General features: G+C 41.7%; 2 protein-coding genes across 2 annotated transcripts in view; both read left to right on the top strand.

The window, feature by feature from the left end:
- LOC145861690 (transcription elongation regulator 1-like protein) overlaps positions 1 to 313 on the top strand; it is a 200,384-nt gene extending 200,071 nt beyond the window's left edge. Inside the window, exon 6 of the mRNA XM_082964543.1 lies at positions 183 to 313. Coding sequence (XP_082820669.1) covers positions 183 to 313 — 131 coding nt within the window. The remainder of the gene's footprint in view (positions 1 to 182) is intronic.
- Positions 314 to 11,251: 10,938 nt separating this feature from the next.
- Positions 11,252 to 24,640, top strand: LOC106577380 (transcription elongation regulator 1-like protein). Its single transcript, XM_045701115.2, has 7 exons — positions 11,252 to 11,339; positions 15,178 to 15,335; positions 17,676 to 17,760; positions 18,028 to 18,166; positions 18,771 to 18,863; positions 20,954 to 21,072; positions 23,144 to 24,640. The coding sequence occupies exons 1-7, from the start codon at positions 11,254 to 11,256 to the stop codon at positions 23,298 to 23,300; spliced, it is 837 nt and encodes a 278-aa protein (XP_045557071.2). The 5' UTR covers positions 11,252 to 11,253; the 3' UTR covers positions 23,301 to 24,640.
- Positions 24,641 to 25,085: the final 445 nt, after the last annotated feature.

Raw genomic sequence — 25,085 nt, 5'->3', positions numbered from 1 at the left:
CTACAGGATATGTCTGGTAACTAACCCTGTCCCTGTTGTTTGACCTACAGGATAGGTCTGGTAACTAACCCTGTCCCTGTTGTTTGACCTACAGGATAGGTCTGGTAACTAACCCTGTCCCTGTTGTTTGACCTACAGGATATGTCTGGTAACTAACCCTGTCCCTGTTGTTTGACCTACAGGATCCACTGCCACCTGGGAGGGCCTGATGGGACCCATGCTGCCAGCCGAGTTTGCCCGGATGACATCACTGTCAGCGCCAGGTGTTGCTCTCATGACTGGAGACTGGAGACCCCACTCAACATCAGGTTAGGCCCTGTCAATCAATCAATCAATCAATCAATCATCAGGTTGGATATGTCAGTCAGTCAATCGATCAATTCGTCTATCAATTAATACACCGTTTCATGTTTTTAACCATACTGTATATTCATGTATTTATGAAAATATTGTACCGCATAATACATTCGTAGAGGCTCATTTTGTATTCATCAGACTGAATAGTTGGTGCTACACTCTGTGAAGAATATATTTGACCATAACACAACCCTTGAACTTCTCAAAATATGTCATCATTGTAATAAACGTTCCTCTGTCTTAGAGTAAGAGAACAGACCTACTGTACCGCTGGCTTCATATCATTGTAATAAACGTTCCTCCTGTTACAGTAAGAGAACAGACCTACTGTACCGTGAGCTTCATATCATTGTAATAAACGTACCTCCTGTTACAGTAGGAGAACAGACCTACTGTACCGTGAGCTTCATATGCCTTTATATCTTTGTTTCAGGGAGGTTGTCATCTCAACATCAAAATGCTTTTATGTATCTTTCATCATTCCTCATGTCTGGATAAAGGCTGAACCAATCTGTCCATCATTGATTTAAAGTGTACCATGTAAAGAGATGAAATGTATCACTGTGATGTGACAGACAGCACCTCCTTCATTCCGGGGTGGCAGGTAGCCTAGTGGTTAGAGCAGGTAGTCTAGTGGTTAGAGCAGGTAGCCTAGTGGTTAGAGCCAGGTAGCCTAGTGGTTAGAGCAGGTAGTCTAGTGGTTAGAGCAGGTAGCCTAGTGGTTAGAGCAGGTAGCCTAGTGGTTAGAGCCAGGTAGCCTAGTGGTTAGAGCAGGTAGTCTAGTGGTTAGAGCAGGTAGCCTAGTGGTTAGAGCAGGTAGCCTAGTGGTTAGAGCAGGTAGCCTAGTGGTTAGAGCAGGTAGCCTAGTGGTTAGAGCAGGTAGCCTAGTGGTTAGAGCCAGGTAGCCTAGTGGTTAGAGCACGTAGCCTAGTGGTTAGAGCAGGTAGCCTAGTGGTTAGAGCAGGTAGCCTAGTGGTTAGAGCCAGGTAGTCTAGTGGTTAGAGCCAGGTAGCCTAGTGGTTAGAGCAGGTAGCCTAGTGGTTAGAGCAGGTAGCCTAGTGGTTAGAGCCAGGTAGCCTAGTGGTTAGATCCAGGTAGCCTAGTGGTTAGAGCAGGTAGCCAAAAGGTTGCTAGATCGAATCGCAGAGCTGACAAGGTAAAATTCTGTTGTTCTGCACCTCAACAAGGCAGTTAACCCACTGTTCCTAGGCTGTCATTGAAAATAAGAATTTGTTCTTAACTGCCTTGCCTAGTTAAATAAAGGTAAAATAAAAATAATAATAAATATCCATAGCTCTGTGTTGTGACAGACGGCACCTCCTTCAGTCCACTCACAGTCAAATAAACATATCTCCCATGAGTACATACATCTCCCATGAGTACTGTAGAAATAGGTTGTGTGTGTGTGTCTCAGACTAGTAAGATATCAGATCATCTCAGTATACATTATTACATCTGTTTGTTCATCATCTACAATCCTTGAGTGCAACATTTTAACATTTTAACATGTTTGAGCAAGTGGAAAGTGCTGTAACACACATTTTATTTTCCATACACACACACACACACACACACACACACACACACACACACACACACACACACACACACACACACACACACACACACACACACACACACACACACACACACCAACATCAACAACAACAACAACTCCCAGTTCACGGAAGAAAGGAAGGACTCATGGAAGCATATTTTGGTGCCAATAGCTTTAATATTTCCCAGGCTTCCTCTTGTCATCTCTCTTCATCTTGATGTCAGCTTCACTTGACTGCCTTCTGAAAGCCACAGGAGAATTATCCATCTCAGACGGGAAACTAGGGCTTTGTTTCCTACCAAGCTGAGATGAGGGAGCATTTGTATTTTTGAAGAGATCCTAACGTTATACACTCTTTCTATGACACAGACTGACCAGGTGAATCCAGGTGAACGCTATAATCCCTTATTCGATGTCACTTATTGATGTCAAATCCACTTCCAATCAGTGTAGATGAAGGGGAGGAGACAGGTTAAAGAAGGATTTTTACACCTTGAGACAATTGAGACATGGAATGGGCAAGAACAAATATTTAAGTGCCTTTGAATGGGGTACGGTAGTAGGTTACAGGCGCACCGGGTTTGAGTCACAGGAGGTTGGTGGAACCTTAATTGGGGAGGACGGGCTCATGGTAATGGCTGGAGCGGAATTGGTGGAATGATATCCTACACATGGTTTCTATGTGTTTGATGCCATTTCATTTGAACCGTTCAAGCCATTATTCGGAGCCGTCCTCCCTTCAGCAGCCTCCTCTGGTTTGAGTGTGTCAAGAACTACAACGCTGCTGAGTTTTTCACACTCAAAAGACATGCCACCACCCAAAGGACACTAGGGTGGCTGGAGTCTCTACCCGCCTCTACCAGGCGGTGTCAGAGGAAGGCCCTAAAAGACTCCAGCCACCCTAGTCATAGACTGTTCTCTCTGCTACCGCACAGCAAGCGGTACCGGAGCACCAAGTCTAGGTCCAAGAAGGCTTCTAAACAGCTTCTACCCCCAAGCCATAAGACTCCTGAACATATAATCAAATGGCTACCCAGACTATTTGCATTGCCCCCCCCCCCCCCCCCCCCCCCCTTTTACACCGCTGCTACTCTCTGTTGTTATCATCTCTGCATAGTCACTTTAATAACTCCACCTACATGTACATATTACCTCGACTAACCGGTGCCCCCGCACATTGACTCTGTACCAGTATCCCCCTGTATATAATCTCGCTATTGTTATTTTACTGCTGTTCTTTAATTATTTGTTACTTTTATTTCTTATTCTTATGTTTTTTTTTACTGCATTGTTGGTTAGGGGCTCGTAAGCATTTCACTTCGCATGTGACTAATAACATTTGATTTGATTTGATCCAGCCAACTTGACACAAGTGAGGGAAGCATTGGAGTCATCACGGGCCAACATCCCTGTGGAATGCTTTTGAGAGTCTTGTAGAGTCCATGCACCGATGAATTGAAGCAGTTCTGAAGGCAAAAGGGGGTGCAACTCAATATTAGGAACAGTGTATGCTCTTACCATAGACATCTTTATGTTGCATATCTCTATGCTCGTACTATAGATCACTCTATACTGCATATATCTATGCTCGTACTATAGATCACTCTAAACTACATATCTCTATGCTCATACTATAGATCACTCTAAGCTGCATATCTCTATGCTCGTACTATAGATAACTCTATACTGCATATATCTGTGCTCGTACTATAGATAACTCTATACTGCATATATCTATGCTCGTACTATAGATCACTCTAAACTGCATATCTCTATGCTCGTACTATAGATAACTCTATACTGCATATTCATTTGTTAGTCTCATTCCTTACTATGTTTAGTGTTTAGTAAATATTGACACAACTGGAACACGGGTAGTGGCAGAATCCAATTTGTTCACCTTTTAGACTACCCATTGTGTATTTTCCTTCATTATAGCTCTCCTCTGTGTGTGTGTGTGTGTGTGTGTGTGTGTGTGTGTGTGTGTGTGTGTGTGTGTGTGTGTGTGTGTGTGTGTGTGTGTGTGTGTGTGTGTGTGTGTGTGTGTGTGCGCACGCACGCGACTCCTAATTAGATTGCAGAGAACTGGTATTGATTTTGCTATTGTGCCCTATCAATATTCACACCGCCATCAGGCTGCAATAAATATCCCTGATTTGTTATGTCCCAGCTGCAGTACATTCAATAACATATCTGTGTAAGATATTAACATCAGTTCAACATTACCGCTGTATCCCTGAAAGGAATGTAGAAGATATGAACATCAGTTCAACATTACCGCTGTATCCCTGAAAGGAATGTAGAAGATTCTAACATCAGTTCAACATTACCGCTGTATCCCTGAAAGGAATGTAGAAGATACTAACATCAGGTTAACATTGTACAGTCATGCCCAAAAGTTTTGAGAATGACATAAATATACATTTTCACAAAGTCTGCTGCCTCAGTTTGTATGATGGCAATTTGCATATACTCCAGAATGTTATGAAGAGTGATCAGATGAATTGCAATTAATTGCAAAGTCCCTTTTTGCCCTGCAAATGAACTGAATCCCCAAAAACATTTCCACTGCATTTCAGCCCTGCCACAAAAGGACCAGCTGACATCATGTCAGTGATTCTCTCGTTAACACAGGTGTGCTTCAAAAGGAGGGTGGTGCTTGGAATCATTGTTCTTCCTCTGTCAACCATGGTTACCTGCATGGAAACACGTGCCGTCATCATTGCTTTGCACAAAAAGGGCTTCACAGGCAAGGATATTGCTGCCAGTAAGATTGCACCTAAATCAACCATTTATCGGATCATCAAGAACTTCAAGGAGAGCGGTTCAATTGTTGTGAAGAAGGCTTCAGGGCTCTATTCCAACAAAGAGAGTATGTGTGTGTGTGTGTGTGTGTGTGTGTGTGTGTGTGTGTGTGTGTGTGTGTGTGTGTGTGTGTGTGTGTGTGTGTGTGTGTGTGTGTGTGTGTGTGGAACCTGAAGGGTTTAAAATGAAAGCTTTGACACAGACAGTAATGTAGAACATTTGACACAGACAGTAATGTAAAACATTTGACACAGACAGTAATGTAAAACATTTGACACAGACAGTAATGTAAAACATTTGACACAGACCGTAATGTAAAACATTTGACACAGACAGTAATGTAAAACATTTGACACAGACAGTAATGTAAAACATTTGACAGAGACAGTAATGTAGAACATTTGACACAGACAGTAATGTAAAACATTTGACACAGACAGTAATGTAAAACATTTGACACAGACAGTAATGTAGTACATTTGACACAGACAGTAATGTAAAACATTTGGCACACACAGTAATGTAAAACATTTGACACAGACAGTAATGTAAAACATTTGACACAGACAGTAATGTAGAACATTTGACACAGACAGTAATGTAAAACATTTGACACATACAGTAATGTAAAACATTTGACACATACACTAATGTAAAATGTTTGACACAGACAGTAATGTAGAACTTTTGACACAGACAGTAATGTAAAACATTTGACACATACAGTAATGTAAAACATTTGACACATACAGTAATGTAAAATGTTTGACACAGACAGTAATGTAGAACATTTACCACAGACAGTAATGTAGAACATTTGACACAGACAGTAATGTAAAACATTTGACACAGACAGTAATGTAAAACATTTGACACAGACAGTAATGTAGAACATTTGACACAGACAGTAATGTAACACATTTGACACAGACAGTAATGTAAAACATTTGACACAGACACTAATTTAGAACATTTGACACAGACAGTAATGTAAAACATTTGACACAGACAGTAATGTAGAACATTTGACACAGACAGTAATGTAGAACATTTGGCACAGACAGTAATGTAGAACATTTGACACAGACAGTAATGTAGAATATTTGACACAGACAGTAATGTAGAACATTTGACACAGACAGTAATGTAGAACATTTGACACAGACAGTAATGTAAAACATTTGACACAGACAGTAATGTAAAACATTTGACACAGACAGTAATGTAGAACATTTACCACAGACAGTAATGTAAAACATTTGACACAGACAGTAATGTAGAACATTTGACACAGACAGTAATGTAGAACATTTGACATAGACAGTAATGTAGAACATTTGACACAGACAGTAATGTAAAACATTTGACACAGACAGTAATGTAGAACATTTACCACAGACAGTAATGTAGAACATTTGACACAGACAGTAATGTAAAACATTTGACACAGACAGTAATGTAGAACATTTGACACAGACAGTAATGTAGAACATTTGACACAGACAGTAATGTAGAACATTTGACACAGACAGTAATGTAGAACATTTGACACAGACAGTAATGTAAACCATTTGACACAGACAGTAATGTAGAACATTTGACACAGACAGTAATGTAGAATGTCGAATCTTCGGCCGCTACTCCACCAACTGTTGTCTCCATTCATCACCATCATCATCACCATCATCATCTTCATCACCATCATCATCACCATCACCATCATAACCATCACCACCATCATCACCACCATCATCACCACCATCATCACCATCATAACCATCACCATCTTCATCATAACCATCACCGTCATCATCATCACCATCATCATCACCACCACCATCATCACCATCATCACCATCATCATCACCATCACCATCATCATCATAACCATCACTGTCATCATCATCATAATCATCACCGTCATCATCATCACCATCATAACCATCATCACCATCACCATCATCATCACCATCATCATCACCAACATCATCACCATCATCACCATCATCATCACCACCACCACCACCATCATCACCATCATCATAATAACCATCACTGTCACCATCACCATCATCATCACCATCATAATCATCACCATCATCATCACCATCATCATCACCACCATCACCATTATCATCATCCAGTATGTGAGTCCATCTGTCTGCTTGATCTTCTTGTGTTCTGCACTCCTCTCAACCTCCAGCTGTAAAGACCTGCCAGGGAGGACAGGACCACAACTAGGTTTATGTGATGTACCTCAGCTAACCGGTGCCCCTGCACATTGACTCTGTACCGGCACACCCCTCCTCTTTAATTGCTTGTTACTTTTATCTCTTGTTCTTATCTGTATTTTTTTTAACTGCGCTGTCGGTTAGGAGCTCGTAAGTAAGCATTTCACTGTAAGGTTTACACCTGTTGTATTCAGCATTTCACTGTAAGGTCTACTACACCTGTTGTATTCAGCATTTCACTGTAAGGTCTACTACACCTGTTGTATTCAGCATTTCACTGTAAGGTCTACTACACCTGTTGTATTCAGCATTTCACTGTAAGGTCTACCACACCTGTTGTATTCAGCATTTCACTGTAAGGTCTACACCTGTTGTATTGCGCGCATATGACCAATAACATTTGATTTGATTTGATGTGATGTGGCTCCTGAGCATATACTTTGAGTTGATTACTCAGCTGCAAATTCCATTGAGATATATTTGCAATTTTATCATCATATTATACCAACAACAACAGAAAATCCAGTCCACAAGCTAATTTGCTGTCTCTCTTTACTCTTGCAGATAAGCGTTTGGCCAGGAGAAGAGCGTCATGCGCTGCAACGTTGCTGCTGCATACAGAGCAGAAGACAACCCAGGAGAAACATACAGAGGTAGGTGGTCATGTTAGAGCTCAAACAGCACCCTATTCCCTATGTAGTGCACTACTTTTAACCAGAGCACTATGGGCCCAGGTCAAAAGTAGCGCACTATATAGGGAAATATTTCATTTCATTTGGGACGTACAATGTTCATTAACTTACACTGAAGCTGTGGCATAACTACATCTACCAAATCTAGGCCATATCCAAGCACAGCAGCTGAAATCAAGGTTTTAGTCCTATATGCCGTAGTGAGACATGCCAAATGGATCCGATGAAACAGAGGAAGAGTTTTACTTTGATAATCCATGTCAGATGATGAGCAGTGGTATAAAGTACTTTAGTAAAAATACTTGAAAGTACTACTTAAGTAGTTGTTTTGGGGTATCTGTAATTTACTTTACTATTTATATTTTTGACAACTTTCACTTTTACTCCACTACATTCCTAAAGAAAATAAAGTATTTTTTACTCCATACATTTTCCCTGACACTCAAAAGTACTCGTTACATTTTGAATGCTTAGCAGGACAAGAAAATGTTTCTAATTCACGCACTTATCAAGAGAACAGCCCTGGTCATCCCTACTGCCTCTGATCTGGAGGACTCACTAAACAGAGATCATCCCTGGTCATCCCTACTGCCTCTGATCTGGAGGACTGACTAAACAGAGAACATCCCTGGTCATCCCTACTGCCTCTGATCTGGAGGACTCACTAAACAGAGAACATCCCTGGTCATCCCTACTGCCTCTGATCTGGAGGACTCATTAAACAGAGAACATCCCTGGTCATCCCTACTGCCTCTGATCTGGAGGACTCACTAAACAGAGAACATCCCTAGTCGTCCCTACAGCCTATGATCTGGAGGACTCACTAAACAGAGAACATCCCTAGTCGTCCCTACAGCCTATGATCTGGAGGACTCACTAAACAGAGAACATCCCTGGTCATTCCTACTGCCTCTGATCTGGAGGACTCACTAGACAGAGAACATCCCTGGTCATCCCTACAGCCTCTGATCTGGCAGACTCACTAAACAGAGAACATCCCTGGTCGTCCCTACTGCCTCTGATCTGGTGGACTCACTAACCAGAGAACATCCCTGGTCATCCCTACTGCCTCTAATCTGGTGGACTCACTAAACACACATGCTTCCTTTGTAAATGATGTCTGAGTGTTGGAGTGTGCCCCTGGCTATCTGTAAATTAAACAAAACAAGAAAATGGTGCCGTCTGGTTTGCTTAATATAAGGAATTTGAAATGATTTATGCTTTTTTGATTTTTACTTTTACCTTACCATACTTAAGTATATATTAGCAATTACATTTACTTTTAAGTATATTTAAAAACAAATACGTTTACTCATGTAGGATTTTACCGGGTGACTTTCACTTTTACTTGAGTCATTTTCTATTAAGGTATCTATACTTTTACTCAAGTATGACAATTGGGTACTTTTTTCCACCACTGATAATGAGAAGTCTCTCGTCACAGCTGAGTAGCTCATTTGCTTCTGGGTGCTGAGATAAGAGGTTGGTTCTTCCTGTTTGGAAGATTTTGGTTCATGCTGCTTTGTTCACTCTACCTGCCAGCATAAAACTTCTTCCTGCTTGCCAAATTAGATGTTGGAAAGGGCACCAGAACAGAGTCGGTAAGATTTAGGGTCCAAATACCACTGCTTCATCTTGGCTCTGATAGGAAGAGAGGTCAATTTAAGTCCTCCACTGGTAATTGTTTGCAAAACCCTCCCAGCCGTATTAATTAGTAAAACTCCCCCAGAAGGAGAGGATGTGTAAATCATTAAAATGAGAATGAATGCTGTGGGGCGGTCTGTCTACAGTCTCGGCTGCTGCTGTTCTCTGCACATCAGCCTCTTTATTGGTCCCAAATGGCTTCCTATTCCCTTTATAGTGCACTACTTTTGACCTGGGCTCTGGTCAAAAGTAGTGCATTACATAGGGGAATAGGGTGCCATTTGGGACCAATCGTCTCCCCCTCTGTGAAGGGGTTCAGTTATCTAAGGGGTTGGTCATGCATTGCCTTCGTAATTGAATGGCTCTGGCTGTATCTGTGACGGTGTTGTGGACATTACAAGGGTAAAGCATTTGTCACACTATAATCAACACTGTTTATTTCAGTATTAACCCAGGATAAAAACCCCAATAGAAGTGAAATTAATTTAATGTTCATTTTCCTCCACTAGATCTCAGTATGAATAAACAAAAATGGATGTTTAAAGACACACTGTGTTATAAACTTTAAAGGATTGCGTTTGCATGCTTTAAATCACCCATAACATTTTCCTTCCACCACTGCAGTTTTACTATTCAGCTTGTGTAGATTTTTCCATGTTGTTGACATTGTTGTCATACTACATTGCTGCAAACTATGCAATTCACTTCTTAATTTGATTTTCGAAAACACTTAATCTCCTCCAAAATCCCAACCCCCCCACATCTCAGGCCAGACAGAGGTTTGAGACATGCAATCATCACAGTACATTAATGTAATTCAATATCTATTATAACACAGACCGATCCTACCATGTGTTCAGTGGGCTCATTGTACCATTCACTATGAACACTTTCTCAATCAATTTGTTGTCCGAATCCAAAATAGATACAGAGATATGCACCACCATTTCCACTGCAGCTCTGTCTGGGTCCCAAATCACACCCTATTCCCTATCTAGTGCACTACTAGTGTCCAAGGCCCATAGGGCCCATAGGGCTCCGATCAAAGTAGTGTACTATGTAGGGAATAGGGTGCCATTTGGGATGCAGCCTCTATATCTACACGCTGAAGTCAGACCAATTTGATTTCAGGTTATTCTGTTATTCCAACATCTCAATTTTGGATGCACAGATAGCAGACAGAGATATATAGACAGATAGCAGACAGAGACAGAGACAAATAGCAGACAGAAACAGATAGCAGACATAGACAGATAGCAGACAGAGACAGATAGCAGGCCGAGACAGTTAATAGACAGAGACCGATAGCAGACAGAGACAAAGACAGATAGCAGACAGAGACAGAGACCGATAGCAGACAGAGGCAGATAGCAGACAGAGACAGAGACAGGTAGCAGACAGAAAAAGAGACAGATAGCAGACAGAGACAGATAGCAGACAGAGACAGATAGCAGGCCGAGACAGTTAATAGACAGAGACCGATAGCAGACAGAGATAGAGACAGATAGCAGACAGAGAAAAAGAGATAGCAGACAGGGACAGATAGCAGACAGAGACAGAGACAGATAGCAGACAAAGACAGATAGCAGACAGAGATATATAGCAGACAGAGACAGATAGCAGACAAAGACAGATAGCAGACAGGGACAGATAGCAGACAAAGTCAGATAGCAGACATAGTCATAGACAGATAGCAGACAGAGACAGAGAGCAGACAGAGACAAAGACAGATAGCAGACAGAAATTGATAGCAGACAGAGACAGAGACAGATAGCAGACAGAGACAGAGACAGATAGCAGACAGAGATCAATAGCAGACAGGGGGACATCAAGTATTAATCCTGCCTTCTGACCTATGTGTGTGTGTGTGTGTGTGTGTGTGTGTGTGTGTGTGTGTGTGTGTGTGTGTGTGTGTGTGTGTGTGTGTGTGTGTGTGTGTGTGTGTGTGTATGTGTTGTAGCAGGAGATGGTAGAGGTCCCTATGGAGGAGGAGGACGTTGACCCTAAAGACAAGCGTCCTGTAGCTTCCACCCCTGTTCCCGGATCTCCATGGTAACGTTCCTTTACACAATATTATGACATTTCTCTTGCCAGGATTGGTCAATGTTTGAATAAACATGTCAGAACATTTCAGCTCTTTAAGAATCTGTCCCATTCCAGTCATCCATGACACCAACCATGAAAAAGACGTTTGGCTAAAGTTCATAAAACATTATCTGCTATAATGTTAAAGTGGAATCATGTCTCTACTTTCTTCACTTGTTCTTGAAAACCATATTTTATATCTGGTTGTTATTTCTGATCTCATATTTCTTTAAAGTCTCAGGAAAGGGCTGTAATCACGGTCTTCATACCGTGAGGAATAATCGCTCGCAGTATGTAAAAACAATTTTCAAAACGACAGAAAAAACACACCGTGGCAAACCTTTGATAGAAAAGCGGTCCCAACAATGAACAGCTCGTATCAGGGACAATAGTACAACAAAACCCTGCCATATCTGTCTGCAGAGTAGTGCAATCTGGTTTTTGAAATGGACTTGTTTTGTTGTTCTCCACATGTAATAGCCTTTTGATCTGTCAGCGTGTGTTGATGCTGAGAGTAGACTTTAAAGGCACTACATGAAACCTGTAATTTACAACACTTTCTCAGCCCAGCAGCTAAACGGCATGTTCGTTTTTAATCCATAACCCGTACATCTTAACCTTTTGCATTCATCAGCTTTTATTATGTAACAATTGGATTAAAATATCAAAATACATTTTTTTTTTAACAAAGCAAATTGTAAAAAAAATAAGAAAAAAAGATTTGGTAAACAAATCGAATCCAACCTATTTTGTTTGATGATTCTAATATTGAAAAGTCTCAGGAGAGATTCATCGTGACGTATTATCCAGATATTCGAACACCTTTCTGCTCTGTGACTATCATCTCCTGGCTGAGCGATAGCTAGCCATACCAATGAAATATGATATCATATAACGGGACAGCTCACAACCGGATAATATGAGGAAGTAAAGCTTCACAATTCATTTGATATGGTTGAGCGTGAAGACATATTGAATTATTCCAGGGATTCATAGACTGTAGCAGCTGTTAATACTCCTGTGGCTTTAAATACATAACGTCTTAAAGAGGAAGAGCTCTGAAGTGATACACGACAACAGGAACAAATATACCTCCGAAACCATCAACTGAAAATACATCAACTATTAGATTCTAGCACTTTCTATAACATGTCATGTCAGACTAAATGACAGATAACTACAGTGGTTATATTCCTATTACTACATAGAGCATATATTCATCAACATATTTCTTATTTACATTATGGACTTGTATAATACACAGTATATAATCATATATGGACCTGTATAATATACAGTATATAATCATATATGGACCTGTATAATACACAGTATATAATCATATATGGACCTGTATAATACACAGTATATAATCATATATGGAGCTGTATAATATACAGTATATAATCATATATGGACCTGTATAATATACAGTATATAATCATATATGGACCTGTATAATACACAGTATATAATCATATATGTACCTGTATAATATACAGTATATAATCATATATGGACCTGTATAATATACAGTATATAATCATATATGGACCTGTATAATATACAGTATATAATCATATATGGACCTGTATAATATACAGTATATTTACATTTTAGTCATTTAGCAGACGCTCTTATCCAGAGCGACTTACATTAGTGAATGCATACATTTCATTTTTTATTTTTTTCCCCATACTGGTCCCCCGTGGGAATCAAACCCACAACCCTGGCGTTGCAAACACCATGCTCTACCAACTGAGCCACACGGGATATGCCATTTCAAAGACAATTTTATTCAAAGTGACTTACAGTAGTGCGTTCATACATGTTCTTATGGGTAGCCCCAGCGGGTAGCCCCAACAGGTAGGTCCAGCGGGTAGCTCCAGTGGGTAGCTCCAGCGGGTAGGTCAGGCGGGTAGGTCCAGCGGGTAGGTCCAGCGGGTAGGTCCAGCGGGTAGCCCCAGCGGGTAGCCCCAGCGGGTAGGTCCCAGCGGGTAGGTCCCAGCGGGTAGCCCCAGCGGGTAGGTCCAGCGGGTAGCCCCAGCGGGTAGCCCCAACAGGTAGGTCCAGTGTGTAGCCCCAGCGGGTAGGTCCAGCGGGTAGCCCCAACAGGTAGGTCCAGCGGGTAGCCCCAACAGGTAGGTCCAGTGTGTAGCCCCAGCGGGTAGGTCCAGCGGGTAGCCCCAACAGGTAGGTCCAGCGGGTAGCCCAAATTATCTCCTGTGTATGTTCTCTGGTGTACTGTCAGATCGCCAGATTGAACAAAACATTTCCCACAATGAGTACAGCTATAAGGTTTCTCTCCTGTGTGCGTACTCTGGTGTCTCTTCAGATGGCTAGATGTAAAAAAAAAAATCCCCCATTGATCACAGCTATAGGGTTTCTCTCCTGTGTGTATTCTCTGGTGTGATATCAGGCTGGTTGAATGACTAAAACTATTCCCACATTGAGTACAGCTATAAGATTTCTCGCCTGTGTATGTTCTCTGGTTTGATATGTTGCTTAGCTGAGTAAAACTCTTCCCACATTGACCACAGCTATAAGATTTCTCTCATGTGTAGGTCCAGCGGGTAGCCCCAGAGGGTAGGTCCAGCGGGTAGCCCCAGAGGGTAGGTCCAGCGGGTAGCCCCAGCGGGTAGCCCCCTTCTAGTTCTGCCCTCTTTCTCCCCAGATCATTTCCTGTAATACTGTGTTAATCATGTAATGATATACTTCTGGTTCTGCCTGCCTTCTCCCCAGATCATTTCCTGTAATACTGTGTTCATCATGTCATAGAATACTTCTGATTCTGCCTGCCTTCTCCCCAGATCATTTCTGTAATACTGTGTTCATCATGTCATGGAATTCTTCTGGTTCTGCCTGCCTTCTCCCCAGATCATTTCCTGTAATACTGTGTTCATCATGTCATGGAATACTTCTGGTTCTGCCTGCCTTCTCCCCAGATCATTTCCTGTAATACTGTGTTCATCATGTCATGGAATACTTCTGGTTCTGCCTGCCTTCTCCCCAGATCATTTCCTGTAATACTGTGTTCATCATGTCATGGAATACTTCTGGTTCTGCCTGCCTTCTCCCCAGATCATTTCTGTAATACTGTGTTCATCATGTCATGGAATACTTCTGGTTCTGCCTGCCTTCTCCCCAGATCATTTCCTGTAATACTGTGTTCATCATGTCATGGAATACTTCTGGTTCTGCCTGCCTTCTCCCCAGATCATTTCCTGTAATACTGTGTTAATCATGTAATGATATACTTCTGGTTCTGCCTGCCTTCTCCCCAGATCATTTCCTGTAATACTGTGTTCATCATGTCATGGAGTACTTCTGGTTCTGCCTGCCTTCTCCCCAGATCATTTCCTGTAATACTGTGTTCATCATGTTATGGAATACTTCTGGTTCTGCCTGCCTTCTCCCCAGATCATTTCCTGTAATACTGTGTTCATCATGTTATGGAATACTTCTGGTTCTGCCTGCCTTCTCCCCAGATCATTTCCTGTAATACTGTGTTCATCATGTCATGGAATACTTCTGGTTCTGCCTGCCTTCTCCCCAGATGTGTGTTTAGAATGTTATTATTATTGTTGCAGTGTGCCGTTTGAAGGGTTCAGAGAGTGGAGCATCAACTTTAAGGAAAGTTAAGACCTGATAGAGGCAGCATACTGGCTGTCTAGTCTACAAAACACACATTTGTTCTTGACAGGCAAACACCATCTCAATTATCTTGTGTTGACACACACCACCACTGGTCAGGCATTACTAATTCAACTCTCATCCTTAGATTAATATTATCATTTCTCCTCAGGTGTGTGGTGTGGACGGGGGACGACAGAGTATTTTTCTTCAACCCAACGATACAACTCTCTGTTTGGGATCAGCCAGTAGATCTGAAGGACCGTGGAGAGGATCTCAACAGGATTATAGAAGATCCTCCACATAAACGCAAAAATGATTCTTTGTCCAGTAAGTTTGTGGTAATTCTTCCCCATTGGCTTGTCTTCATCCCTTCATTTAGTTGGCCTAGTTACAACTCTTCTTAATGTTAAAGCGGGTATTTACCAGGCCGTGGCTTCAGATGGAACTGAAAAGCTCATTATCAAAACATGTTTTTAATGATCTGTTAATACGGAGGCCAATAAAATGGCCTGATATACTAGATCCTATATACAGTGTGTCAGTTCCATTGCCTGTCGATCCCAGACTACCAGAGGATCATGATGTCTGGGTTCATTGAAGGAGATGATCACGAATGGAACGAGGAACCTTTAGGATGTGAAACCATCTCATGGTTGCATTAACAATGGCACCCTTATTCCCTATGGGCACTGGTCCAATGGCACCCTATTCCCTATGGGTCCTGGTCCAATGGCACCCTATTCCCTATGGGCCCTGGTCCAATGGCACCCCCTATTCCCTATGGGCCCTGGTCCAATGGCACCCTATTCCTTATGGGCCCTGGTCCAATGGCACCCTATTCCCTATGGGCCCTGGTCCAATGGCACCCCCTATTCCCTATGGGCCCTGGTCCAATGGCACCCTATTCCCTATGGGCCCTGGTCCAATGGCACCCCCTATTCCCTATGGGCCCTGGTCCAATGGCACCCTATTCCCTATGGGCCTGGTCCAATGGCACCCCTTATTCCCTATGGGCCCTGGTCCAATGGAACCCTATTCCCTATGGGCCCTGGTCCAATGGCACCCTTATTCCCTATGGGCCCTGGTCCAATGGCACCCTATTCCCTATGGGCCCTGGTCCGATGGCACCCTATTCCCTATGGGCCCTGGTCCAATGGCACCCCCTATTCCCTATGGGCCCTGGTCCAATGGCACCCTATTCCCTATGGGCCCTGGTCCAATGGCACCCTATTCCCTATGGGCCCTGGTCCAATGGCACCCTATTCCCTATGTGCCCTGGTCCAATGGCACCCTATTCCCTATGGGCCCTGGTCCAATGGCACCCCCTATTCCCTATGGGCCCTGGTCCAATGGCACCCTATTCCCTATGGTCCCTGGTCTAATGGCACCCTTATTCCCTATGGGCCCTGGTCCAATGGCACATGATTCCCTATTCCCTATGGTCCATGGTTTAATGGCACCCTTATTCCCTATGGGCCCTGGTCCAATGGCACCCTATTCCCTATAGGCCCTGGTCCAATGGCACCCCCTATTCCCTATGGTCCCTGGTCCAATGGCACCCTATTCCCTATGGGCCCTGGTCCAATGGCACCCTATTCCCTATGGGCCCTGGTCCAATGGCACCCTATTCCCTATGGGCCCTGGTCCAATGGCACCCTATTCCCTATGGTCCCTGGTCCAATGACACCCTATTCCCTATGGGCCCTGGTCCAATGGCACCCTATTCCCTATGGGCCCTGGTCCAATGGCACCCTATTCCCTATGGGGCCTGGTCCAATGGCACCCTATTCCCTATGGGTCCTGGTCCAATGGCACCCCATTCCCTATGGGCCCTGGTCCAAAGAAGTGAACTATATAGGTATTAGGGTCCCATTCGGGATGCACCCCATCTCTTTTGTGTTCTAATAGAATAGATAATATGGAAGTCCTGTGTGTGACTGGCTCTGTAAATATTGAATTACATTGGATCTTGTCAGCGATGATATTATCTCCCCGGACTAGATTTCCCAGAGGTTGCTTTGTCTTTATTGATTTAGCCTTATTGCAGTTACCAGCTGATTATGTATCGATGACCTTATACCTGAACCACACTGTTCCAACAAAGCATGTCTGGCAAATTAACTTTGGTAAATATGTGGACAACCCCAATGAACTGAACTTTGACTTATGGCTGATAAGACTGTGAGCAGCAATGCTACTCTAGTCTGATAGATTCTCTCACAGTGGTTTTTAATGACCAATTATATGAAGTCGGAGTCCATTGAAAGAGGATGTTTGTTACACTATGCGTCTGTTGGAGTCCATTGAAAAATGATGTGTGCTATGCTTCTGTCTGTGTGTTCGTTATCTCAGCAGAGGATGGTTCTAACTCTTCTGTCTGTGTGTCCGTTATCTCAGCAGAGGATGGTTCTAACTCTTCTGTCTGTATGTCCATTATCTCAGCAGAGGATGGTTCTAAGTCTTCTGTCTGTGTGTCCGTTATCTCAGCAGAGGATGGTTCTAACTCTTCTGTCTGCGTGTCCGTTATCTCAGCAGAGGATGGTTCTAACTCTTCTGTCTGCGTGTCCGTTATCTCAGCAGAGGATGGTTCTAACTCTTCTGTCTGCGTGTCCGTTATCTCAGCAGAGGATGGTTCTAACTCTTCTGTCTGCGTGTCCGTTATCTCAGCAGAGGATGGTTCTAACTCTCCATCTGCTGATGACGATGATGCTGATGATGAAGATGAACATTATTTAAAAACCAAGAGGAACAAGTGAGTGTCAGAAAGTTGTTTTCCCCTATCTTAACCATACTCATAGTTTAACATTACAATGATACTTCTCTACAGAATAATAATCTGATTTTGAAGTACTTTTAAATAAAAAATTAAATAACATTTTACAAATACCACTGTACAGTACAGTACACTAGTTTTGACCAAAGCCTTATGGGCCCTGGTCAAGAGTAGATCACTATATAAGGAATAGAGTTCCATTTGAGATGCTTCCTACAACTGATTCTATGTTTCTGTCCTCCTCAGACTGGAGGAACCTGCGGATGGTAATGAGGACCTGAGAGAGAGGGCAGGCGCAGAGACATGTGACACTCCTCCCAATCGGACTGTTCTACCCTTAGGACTACGCATCACACACTTCAGGGACATGCTCCTTGAGAGAGGGGTAAAGGCATATTGAACGGAATACAAAATCAAATGCACTTAGGCTGAGTTTAGACAGGCAGCCCAATTCTGATATTTATTTTCCACTATTTGGTCTTTTGACCAATCACATCAGATGTTTTTCAGACGTAATCTGATTGGTCAAAAGACCAATTGGTGAAAAAGATATCAGATTTGGTCTGGCTGTCTAAATGCAGCCACAGAGACGGACCTAAATTCTAACAGTTTTCCATGGGAAATGAATTGAAACCATACTTTTCAAATTGGCAATATCGGACCTCGAATCCCTGTATTGCAGCTAATCATCAAGGGACACAGGGACCAGCAACTGCAAAGGCAGCAAAAACACTAAATGATGGAAAGACCTACGTCATGTAACAGGTTGGATGAATTATAGAAAGACCTACGACATGTAACAGGTTGGATGAATGATGGAAAGACCTACATCATGTTACAGGTTGGATGAATGATGGAAAGACCTACATCATGTAACAGGTTGGATGAATGATGGAAAGACCTACATCATGTAACAGGTTGGATGTATGATGGAAAGACCTACATCATGTACTGAATGTCTTCTTGAATACGTTTTCTCGTCTCTTCAGGTTTCAGCGTTTTCTACATGGGAGAAAGAACTGCACAAGATTGTGTTTGATCCACGGTATCTTCTGCTAAACTCTGCAGAGGAGAGGAAACAGGTGAACTCTGCTAGTTGTCCTCCTTTAAATGGTCTTGTTTGATTAATTGGTCATGATTGATTTATCGGTAGGTCATGATTGGTTAATTGGTCATGATTGAATTATCGGTAGGTCATGATTGGTTAATTGGTCATGATTGATTTATCGGTTGGTCATGATTGGTTAATTGGTCATGATTGATTTATCGGTAGGTCATGATTGGTTAATTGGTCATGATTGATTTATCGGTTGGTCATGATTGGTTAATTGGTCATGATTGGTTTATTTTGTTTCATCATTGGTTAGTAATTTGCTATGATTAAATAATTACTAATGATTGATTAATAGGCAGTGATTGATTAATTGGTCATGATTGGTTTATTTTTTTCATCATTGGTTAGTAATTTGCTATGATTAAATAATTACTAATGATTGATTAATAGGTAATGATTGATTAATTGGTCATGATTGATTAATTGGTCATGATTGACAGATTGTGAATGAGGTTGACTCAGAAATGACCAATTTACCTTTAAAGCACAAGACAGCATGGATTAGGGGTGTACCGCCAAGTAAGATAATACAAACAACTAACGGGCAACTTTCCTGATACGATTATGATCCCAGTATTTTTTGTAATTATCCATGATTCCCCCCCCCCCAAAAAAAAAAGAAAAATGTGGGATGGCAGTGCGCATCTTTCAATCAAGTGCAAGGTGCTATGTGGTCTAAATAAGTCAATTGGCTGGTTTGCTTGTCTGTAGAGAAGAGAAGGGTGGGATGTACGTTGATCCTGCCGTTCTGATTGGATAGAGGGAAGCTGTGTTTCTCTGTCTACTGCTTCGCTTCATAATTTCAGCCAATCACTTCTCTTCCTCCCATGTTTCGGCCTGATCATTTTAGATTGCAGCTGCCTCCTGTTTCTCTGCTACTGTGATAAATCACAATGGCGAGGACATTTGCTAGCTAGCAAGCTATCAATGTACATAATATCTAACAAGCGGGCCAAGGGTAGGGAAAGAAGATGAACCGCCGATGTTCATTCTAACTGAGTGACAGCGAACGTTTAAGTTGGCCGTCTGTAAGTTGAGGACACAGACACAAACCCCTCTGCGTGCTGCTCCTAATCTGCAGGTGTTTGGTCTCTAAACATGCAGGGAGATAGGTGTTTTGATAACATCTACTTAGGCAAATCCGATCTGACTTTCAAGTGTCAATTTATGGATAGGATTAGGAATACGAGTATGGTCAGGTCAGCACAACCCTAATGGATATGCTCCCAATATATGATTACTGTCATTTGTGTTCTGTCCTTGGTGAAAGCATTATGTTAGTAAAACTCCACAAAAACCTTTTGGATCAATTGTTGAGGTTTTTGTCATGTTGCATTTTACCTTTATTTAACTAGGCAAGTCAGTTAAGAACAAATTCTTATTTTCAATGACAGCCAAGGAACAGTGGGTTAACTGCCTTGTTCAGGGGCAGAATGACAGATTCTTACCTTGTCAGCTCAGGGATTCGATCTTGCAACCTTTCAGTTACTAGTCCAATGCTCTAACCACTAGGCTACCTGCTGCATTGCCTTATGTACATAGACATGGGACACTGGTCACTTTAATAATGTTTACATACTGTTTTACCCACTTCATATGTATATACTGTATTCTAGTCAAGTCCATCCTATTCAACTATTGCTGTACTTATAGTATTCTATCCAAGTATTCTTCAGATATACTACATATTCTATCCACAGACTGTCCATAATGTCTATACATCCCATCACATATACTGCACATGTATATTTATACTCTGGACTCTGACATTGCTTGTACTAATGTTTATATATTTCTTAATTCCATTCTTTTACTTTTAGATGTCTGTGTATTGTCGTGAATTATTGTGAGCTAGAAACACAAGCATTACGCTACACCCACAATAACATCTGATAAATATGTGTATGTGACCAATACAGTTTGATTTGATTTCTCCTGTCAGTGAATGTGAGAGGAGTTAAGTCGACAGTAAAGAGGATTAGGATAGAGCCGTCGTATTTGTCTTGCAAATGATCTTCAAAGTCATTTTCTTGTCGTGACCGTGTTCCTCATCTCCAGGTGTTTGACCAGTTTGTCAAAGTGAGGATGAAGGAAGAACACAAGGAGAAACAGACCAAACTGCTGCAAGCAAAAGACCAGTATAGAAAACTGCTAGAGGAGTCGAAAATCACATCCAGGTAAAACCTGAAGCAAACTGTGTAATAGAATTGCAAGTACAGTAGGGGATTTAACTATTAAACAAAGCTTCATAATAGCAAAGGGTGGCTACTTTGAAGAATCTCAAATATAAAATATATTTTGATTTATTTGACACTTTTTTGGTTACTACGTGCTTCCATATGTATACTTACATGTATAAATTACCTCTAACCTGTACCCCTGCACACTGACTTGGTACCAGTACCCCTGTATATAGCCTCATTGTTGTTATGTTATTGTGTTACTTTTTATTTTTTTTACTTTAGTTTATTTGGTAAGTATTTTCTTAACTCTTCTTGAACTGCACTGTTGGTTAGGGGCTTGTAAGTAAGCATTTCATGGTAAAGTCTACACTTGTTGTATTTGGCGCTATAACGTTTGTCGTGTGTGGAGGACCAAGACGCAACAGGGAAGTGTATACTCATCATCTTTTTTTAATACTGTATATAAGAAGGAGAAAAAATAATAAACACGTATACAATTAACAGAAACGCCACTAACCGTTCTGTCAGGTGACAAGCACAAAACAGAATACAACTACCCACAATCCAAACACACCCCTAATTATAGGCCCTTCAATCACAGGCAACGATAGACAGCTGCCTCCAACTGAAGGCCCCAACACCAATTAACTAAACATAGAAATACAAACGACTAGACTGAACATAGAAATAAACTGACATAGAACAATAACCAAAACCCTGGACTAATAAATCAAATACCCCTCTCTACATGGACACATACACACAACCACCCTGAACCACATAAAACAAATACCTCCTGCCACGTCCTGACCAAACTAAACACTAACAAATAACACCTTTACAGGTCAGAACGTGACAGGCGCATGTGACAAATAAAGTTTGATTTGATTTAGATTTCATAGCTTTGATGTCTTCACTATTCTTCTACAATGTAGAAAATAGTAAAAAATATAAAGAAAAACCCTTGAATGTGTCCAAACTTTCGACTGGTACTGTTTATAATCCACTATTAACTTGTAACAACTTCGTATCCCAACACTAGTTAAATCTAACCTGTATAGATGCACGATGCATTAGGAATGCTTTTTAAATCAAGCTAAACAAAAGAAATTACAACGCTAAATTCACAATATTGATCAAGTTAGTCTAAGAAGAGCAAAATATTAAAGTGTCGACTTTGGGTAAGAGGAAAATATATTTTTATTTCTGATGACTATATCATTTAAAACTGAAATAAGCTTCTGGATCAGGGGATTTGTTAATAAAAGAAAAAACAAGATTGCTTGTTGTCACCATGTTGTGGCTTGTCATTTAGCTTTCCCCTTTAATCAACCACAGTGATGATGACAAAGAGTGTTCTCTTCATGGCATCACTTATACAACTGACTACCTTTCTGTTTAGGTGATTACTGTCTCTGTATTCTATGGCTTCCTTTAACTTGTCCTAACTCTTGCTTATTAATAACTGCTTATTTATAAAAAAAATAAAAATATCATTACAGAGCTTCTCTAAAAGATAAACTACAGTTATACATGTTTGCATGTCTCAAAACCACAATTGTTTAACAATACAAAAAAATAATAAAACTGAGTAGCTCTAGTCTTTACTGTATTTAAACCTGTGAAGACATCCCTCCCTCCATCCCTCCCTCCCTCCATCCATTCCAACATCCCTCCCTCCCTCTATCCCTCCCTCTATCCCTCCCTGCCTCCCTCCCTCACTCCCTGCCCGCCCACCCTCCCTGCCCGCCCACCCTCCCTCCCTCCCTCCCTCCCTCCCACCATCCCTCCCTCCCTCCATCCATTTCAACATCCCTCCCTCCCTCCCTCTATCCCTCCCTCCCTCCATCCATCCCTCCCTCCCTCCCTCCCTCCCTCCCTCCCTCCCTCCCTCCCTCCCTCCCTCCCTCCCTCCCTCCCTCCCTCCCTCCCTCCCTCCCTCCATTCCAACATCCCTCCCTCCCACCATCATCCCTCCCTCTCTCCCTCCATCCCACCCTCCCTCCCTCCATCCCTCCCTCCCACACCTTTCTCAAGGATGATCTCTTCTTTTCTCTATTGCCAGGTCAACTTTCAAAGAGTTTTCTGATAAGTACGGCCGCGACCAGCGCTTCAAGCAAGTTCTGAAGAAGAAAGACCAAGAGCTCTTCTTCAACCAGTTCATCAATGCGCTAAAGAAGAGAGATAAAGAGAACCGCATGAGGCTGAGGAAGATGAGATGAGGAGGTATGAGGCTGAGGAAGATGAGATGAGGAAGCATGAGGCTGAGGAAGATGAGAAGAGGAAGTATGAGGCTGAGGAAGATGAGATGAGGAAGATGAGAAGAGGAGGTATGAGGCTGAGGAAGATGAGATGAGGAAGTATGAGGCTGAGGAAGATGAGATGAGGAAGTATGAGGCTGAGGAAGATGAGTTGAGGAGGTATGAGGCTGAGGAAGATGAGATGAGGAAGCATGAGGTTGAGGAAGATGAGATGAGATGAGGAAGATGAAATGAGGAAGTATGAGGTTGAGGAAGATGAGATGAGGAAGTATGAGGCTGAGGAAGATGAGATGAGGTATGAAGCTGAGGAAGATGAGATGAGGAAGCATGAGGCTGAGGAAGATGAGAAGAGGTATGAGGCTGAGGAAGATGAGATGACGAAGCATGAGACTGAGGAAGATGAGAAGAGGTATGAGGCTGAGGAACATGAGATGAGGTATGGGCTGTGAAATAGGCCCCTCAGAATACAGAATACTATGAATGGATAGAGATGTCTGATAAATGAGACTGCAGTTTCATGGGGAACATAAAGAAACAAAGGAACAGCTATCAGGATCCCTGTGGAATCAGTCTAAAAGGGGAGAAAGCAGCTGACAGTCATTTTCCTTGCAAACTCCAACTCTTCCCCAGATTTACTGTCAGCTGGGTCAGAGATGGCTTGGCTCCACATGCTAAGCAGGTAATCCAGATAACTCTCAGAGATTGAATACTGTTTCATATTGAAGCTACTGTATATTTTGAAATTCAACATTTCACATGTTTTGAGTCACAGTGACAAACATGTATTGAGCATTATTTCTGTATTTATTTTGTGTTATCACATGACCTGTATGTAGATATCAATGTGTGTACACAATCACACAGCCCATGCACAATTATAAAATACATCATGTACATATACAGAAAACAATCCTGCAGAGCAATTGGTATTTTTAACTATTTCAAACAAGATTCTCCACAGCATCTGTGAGAATCAATGGATGGTAATTGTGTATTGATGGATTTTGTAAATGTTCCCCCCCCTAAAATTATGTTGTGTTTATTATGATGTGGGTTCTTCTTATGATGTAAAAGGATAAGTTAAAGTTGCTTATTTGTCATTTAAACTGTCATTAATGTGTAAGTCATAGGTAGTGCATTCTCTGTAACTGGTCGAAGACGTGTGAAGATTCTAAAGGACTGTTCATTTGGTTCTGAACATTGGATTTACAGATAATATAGTTTACTGTACAAAACAGTGTCTTAAAATGTGTGTTATGTTTTCTCATTTATTTTTTTCAATAAAACATGCAATGTTTGTGGATTGTGAGTTTGATTAATTAAAACCTTCTAATTGGACCTTTTCGGTCAGGTGGGTTCTTCTCAATGATACAATAGCTTTCATAATAAAGATGGAGAACAAGAAAGGATATTTTGGAGTCATCCCATATCGTCTTCATAAGCACAATATTCATGGATGGGCACAGTAGAATGGAGTTTGAAGATTGACAATGCATGTCACATATAATCTAAGGATGGACCCTAGAAGTGTATCTCTATCCCTGTTTATACCTGGTGGTAACATGTGGTTGTCATTCTCCCATCAAGATGATCCAATCACTATCGGATTAAGATTTATCACGTCTATGCTTGCCATTAAAATGCATATTTTATGGTCAAAAGTATTGCATTATAGTGTGTATAGTGAATAGTGTGCCATTACGGACGTAGCCAGACGTTGGTTATCCTAACGGTGCTGTGAATTAA

This window comes from Salmo salar, chromosome 18, assembly GCF_965601325.2.
Source record: "Salmo salar chromosome 18, fSalSal1, whole genome shotgun sequence".
Classification (NCBI taxonomy): domain Eukaryota; kingdom Metazoa; phylum Chordata; class Actinopteri; order Salmoniformes; family Salmonidae; genus Salmo; species Salmo salar.
Note: the sequence above shows the minus strand (reverse complement) of the source record. Positions and strands in the feature narration are given on the sequence as shown.

What these genes read in the sequence shown, in the direction of transcription:
- LOC106577380 (XM_045701115.2), top strand. Translation starts at nt 11,254, where the DNA reads ATGGTAGAGGTCCCTATGGAGGAGGAGGACGTTGACCCTAAAGACAAG. An exon ending in CAAAAATGATTCTTTGTCCA is followed by an intron (nt 15,336 to 17,675) that starts GTAAGTTTGTGG and finishes CCGTTATCTCAG; the next exon opens with CAGAGGATGGTTCTAACTCT. An exon ending in TTAAAAACCAAGAGGAACAA is followed by an intron (nt 17,761 to 18,027) that starts GTGAGTGTCAGA and finishes TGTCCTCCTCAG; the next exon opens with ACTGGAGGAACCTGCGGATG.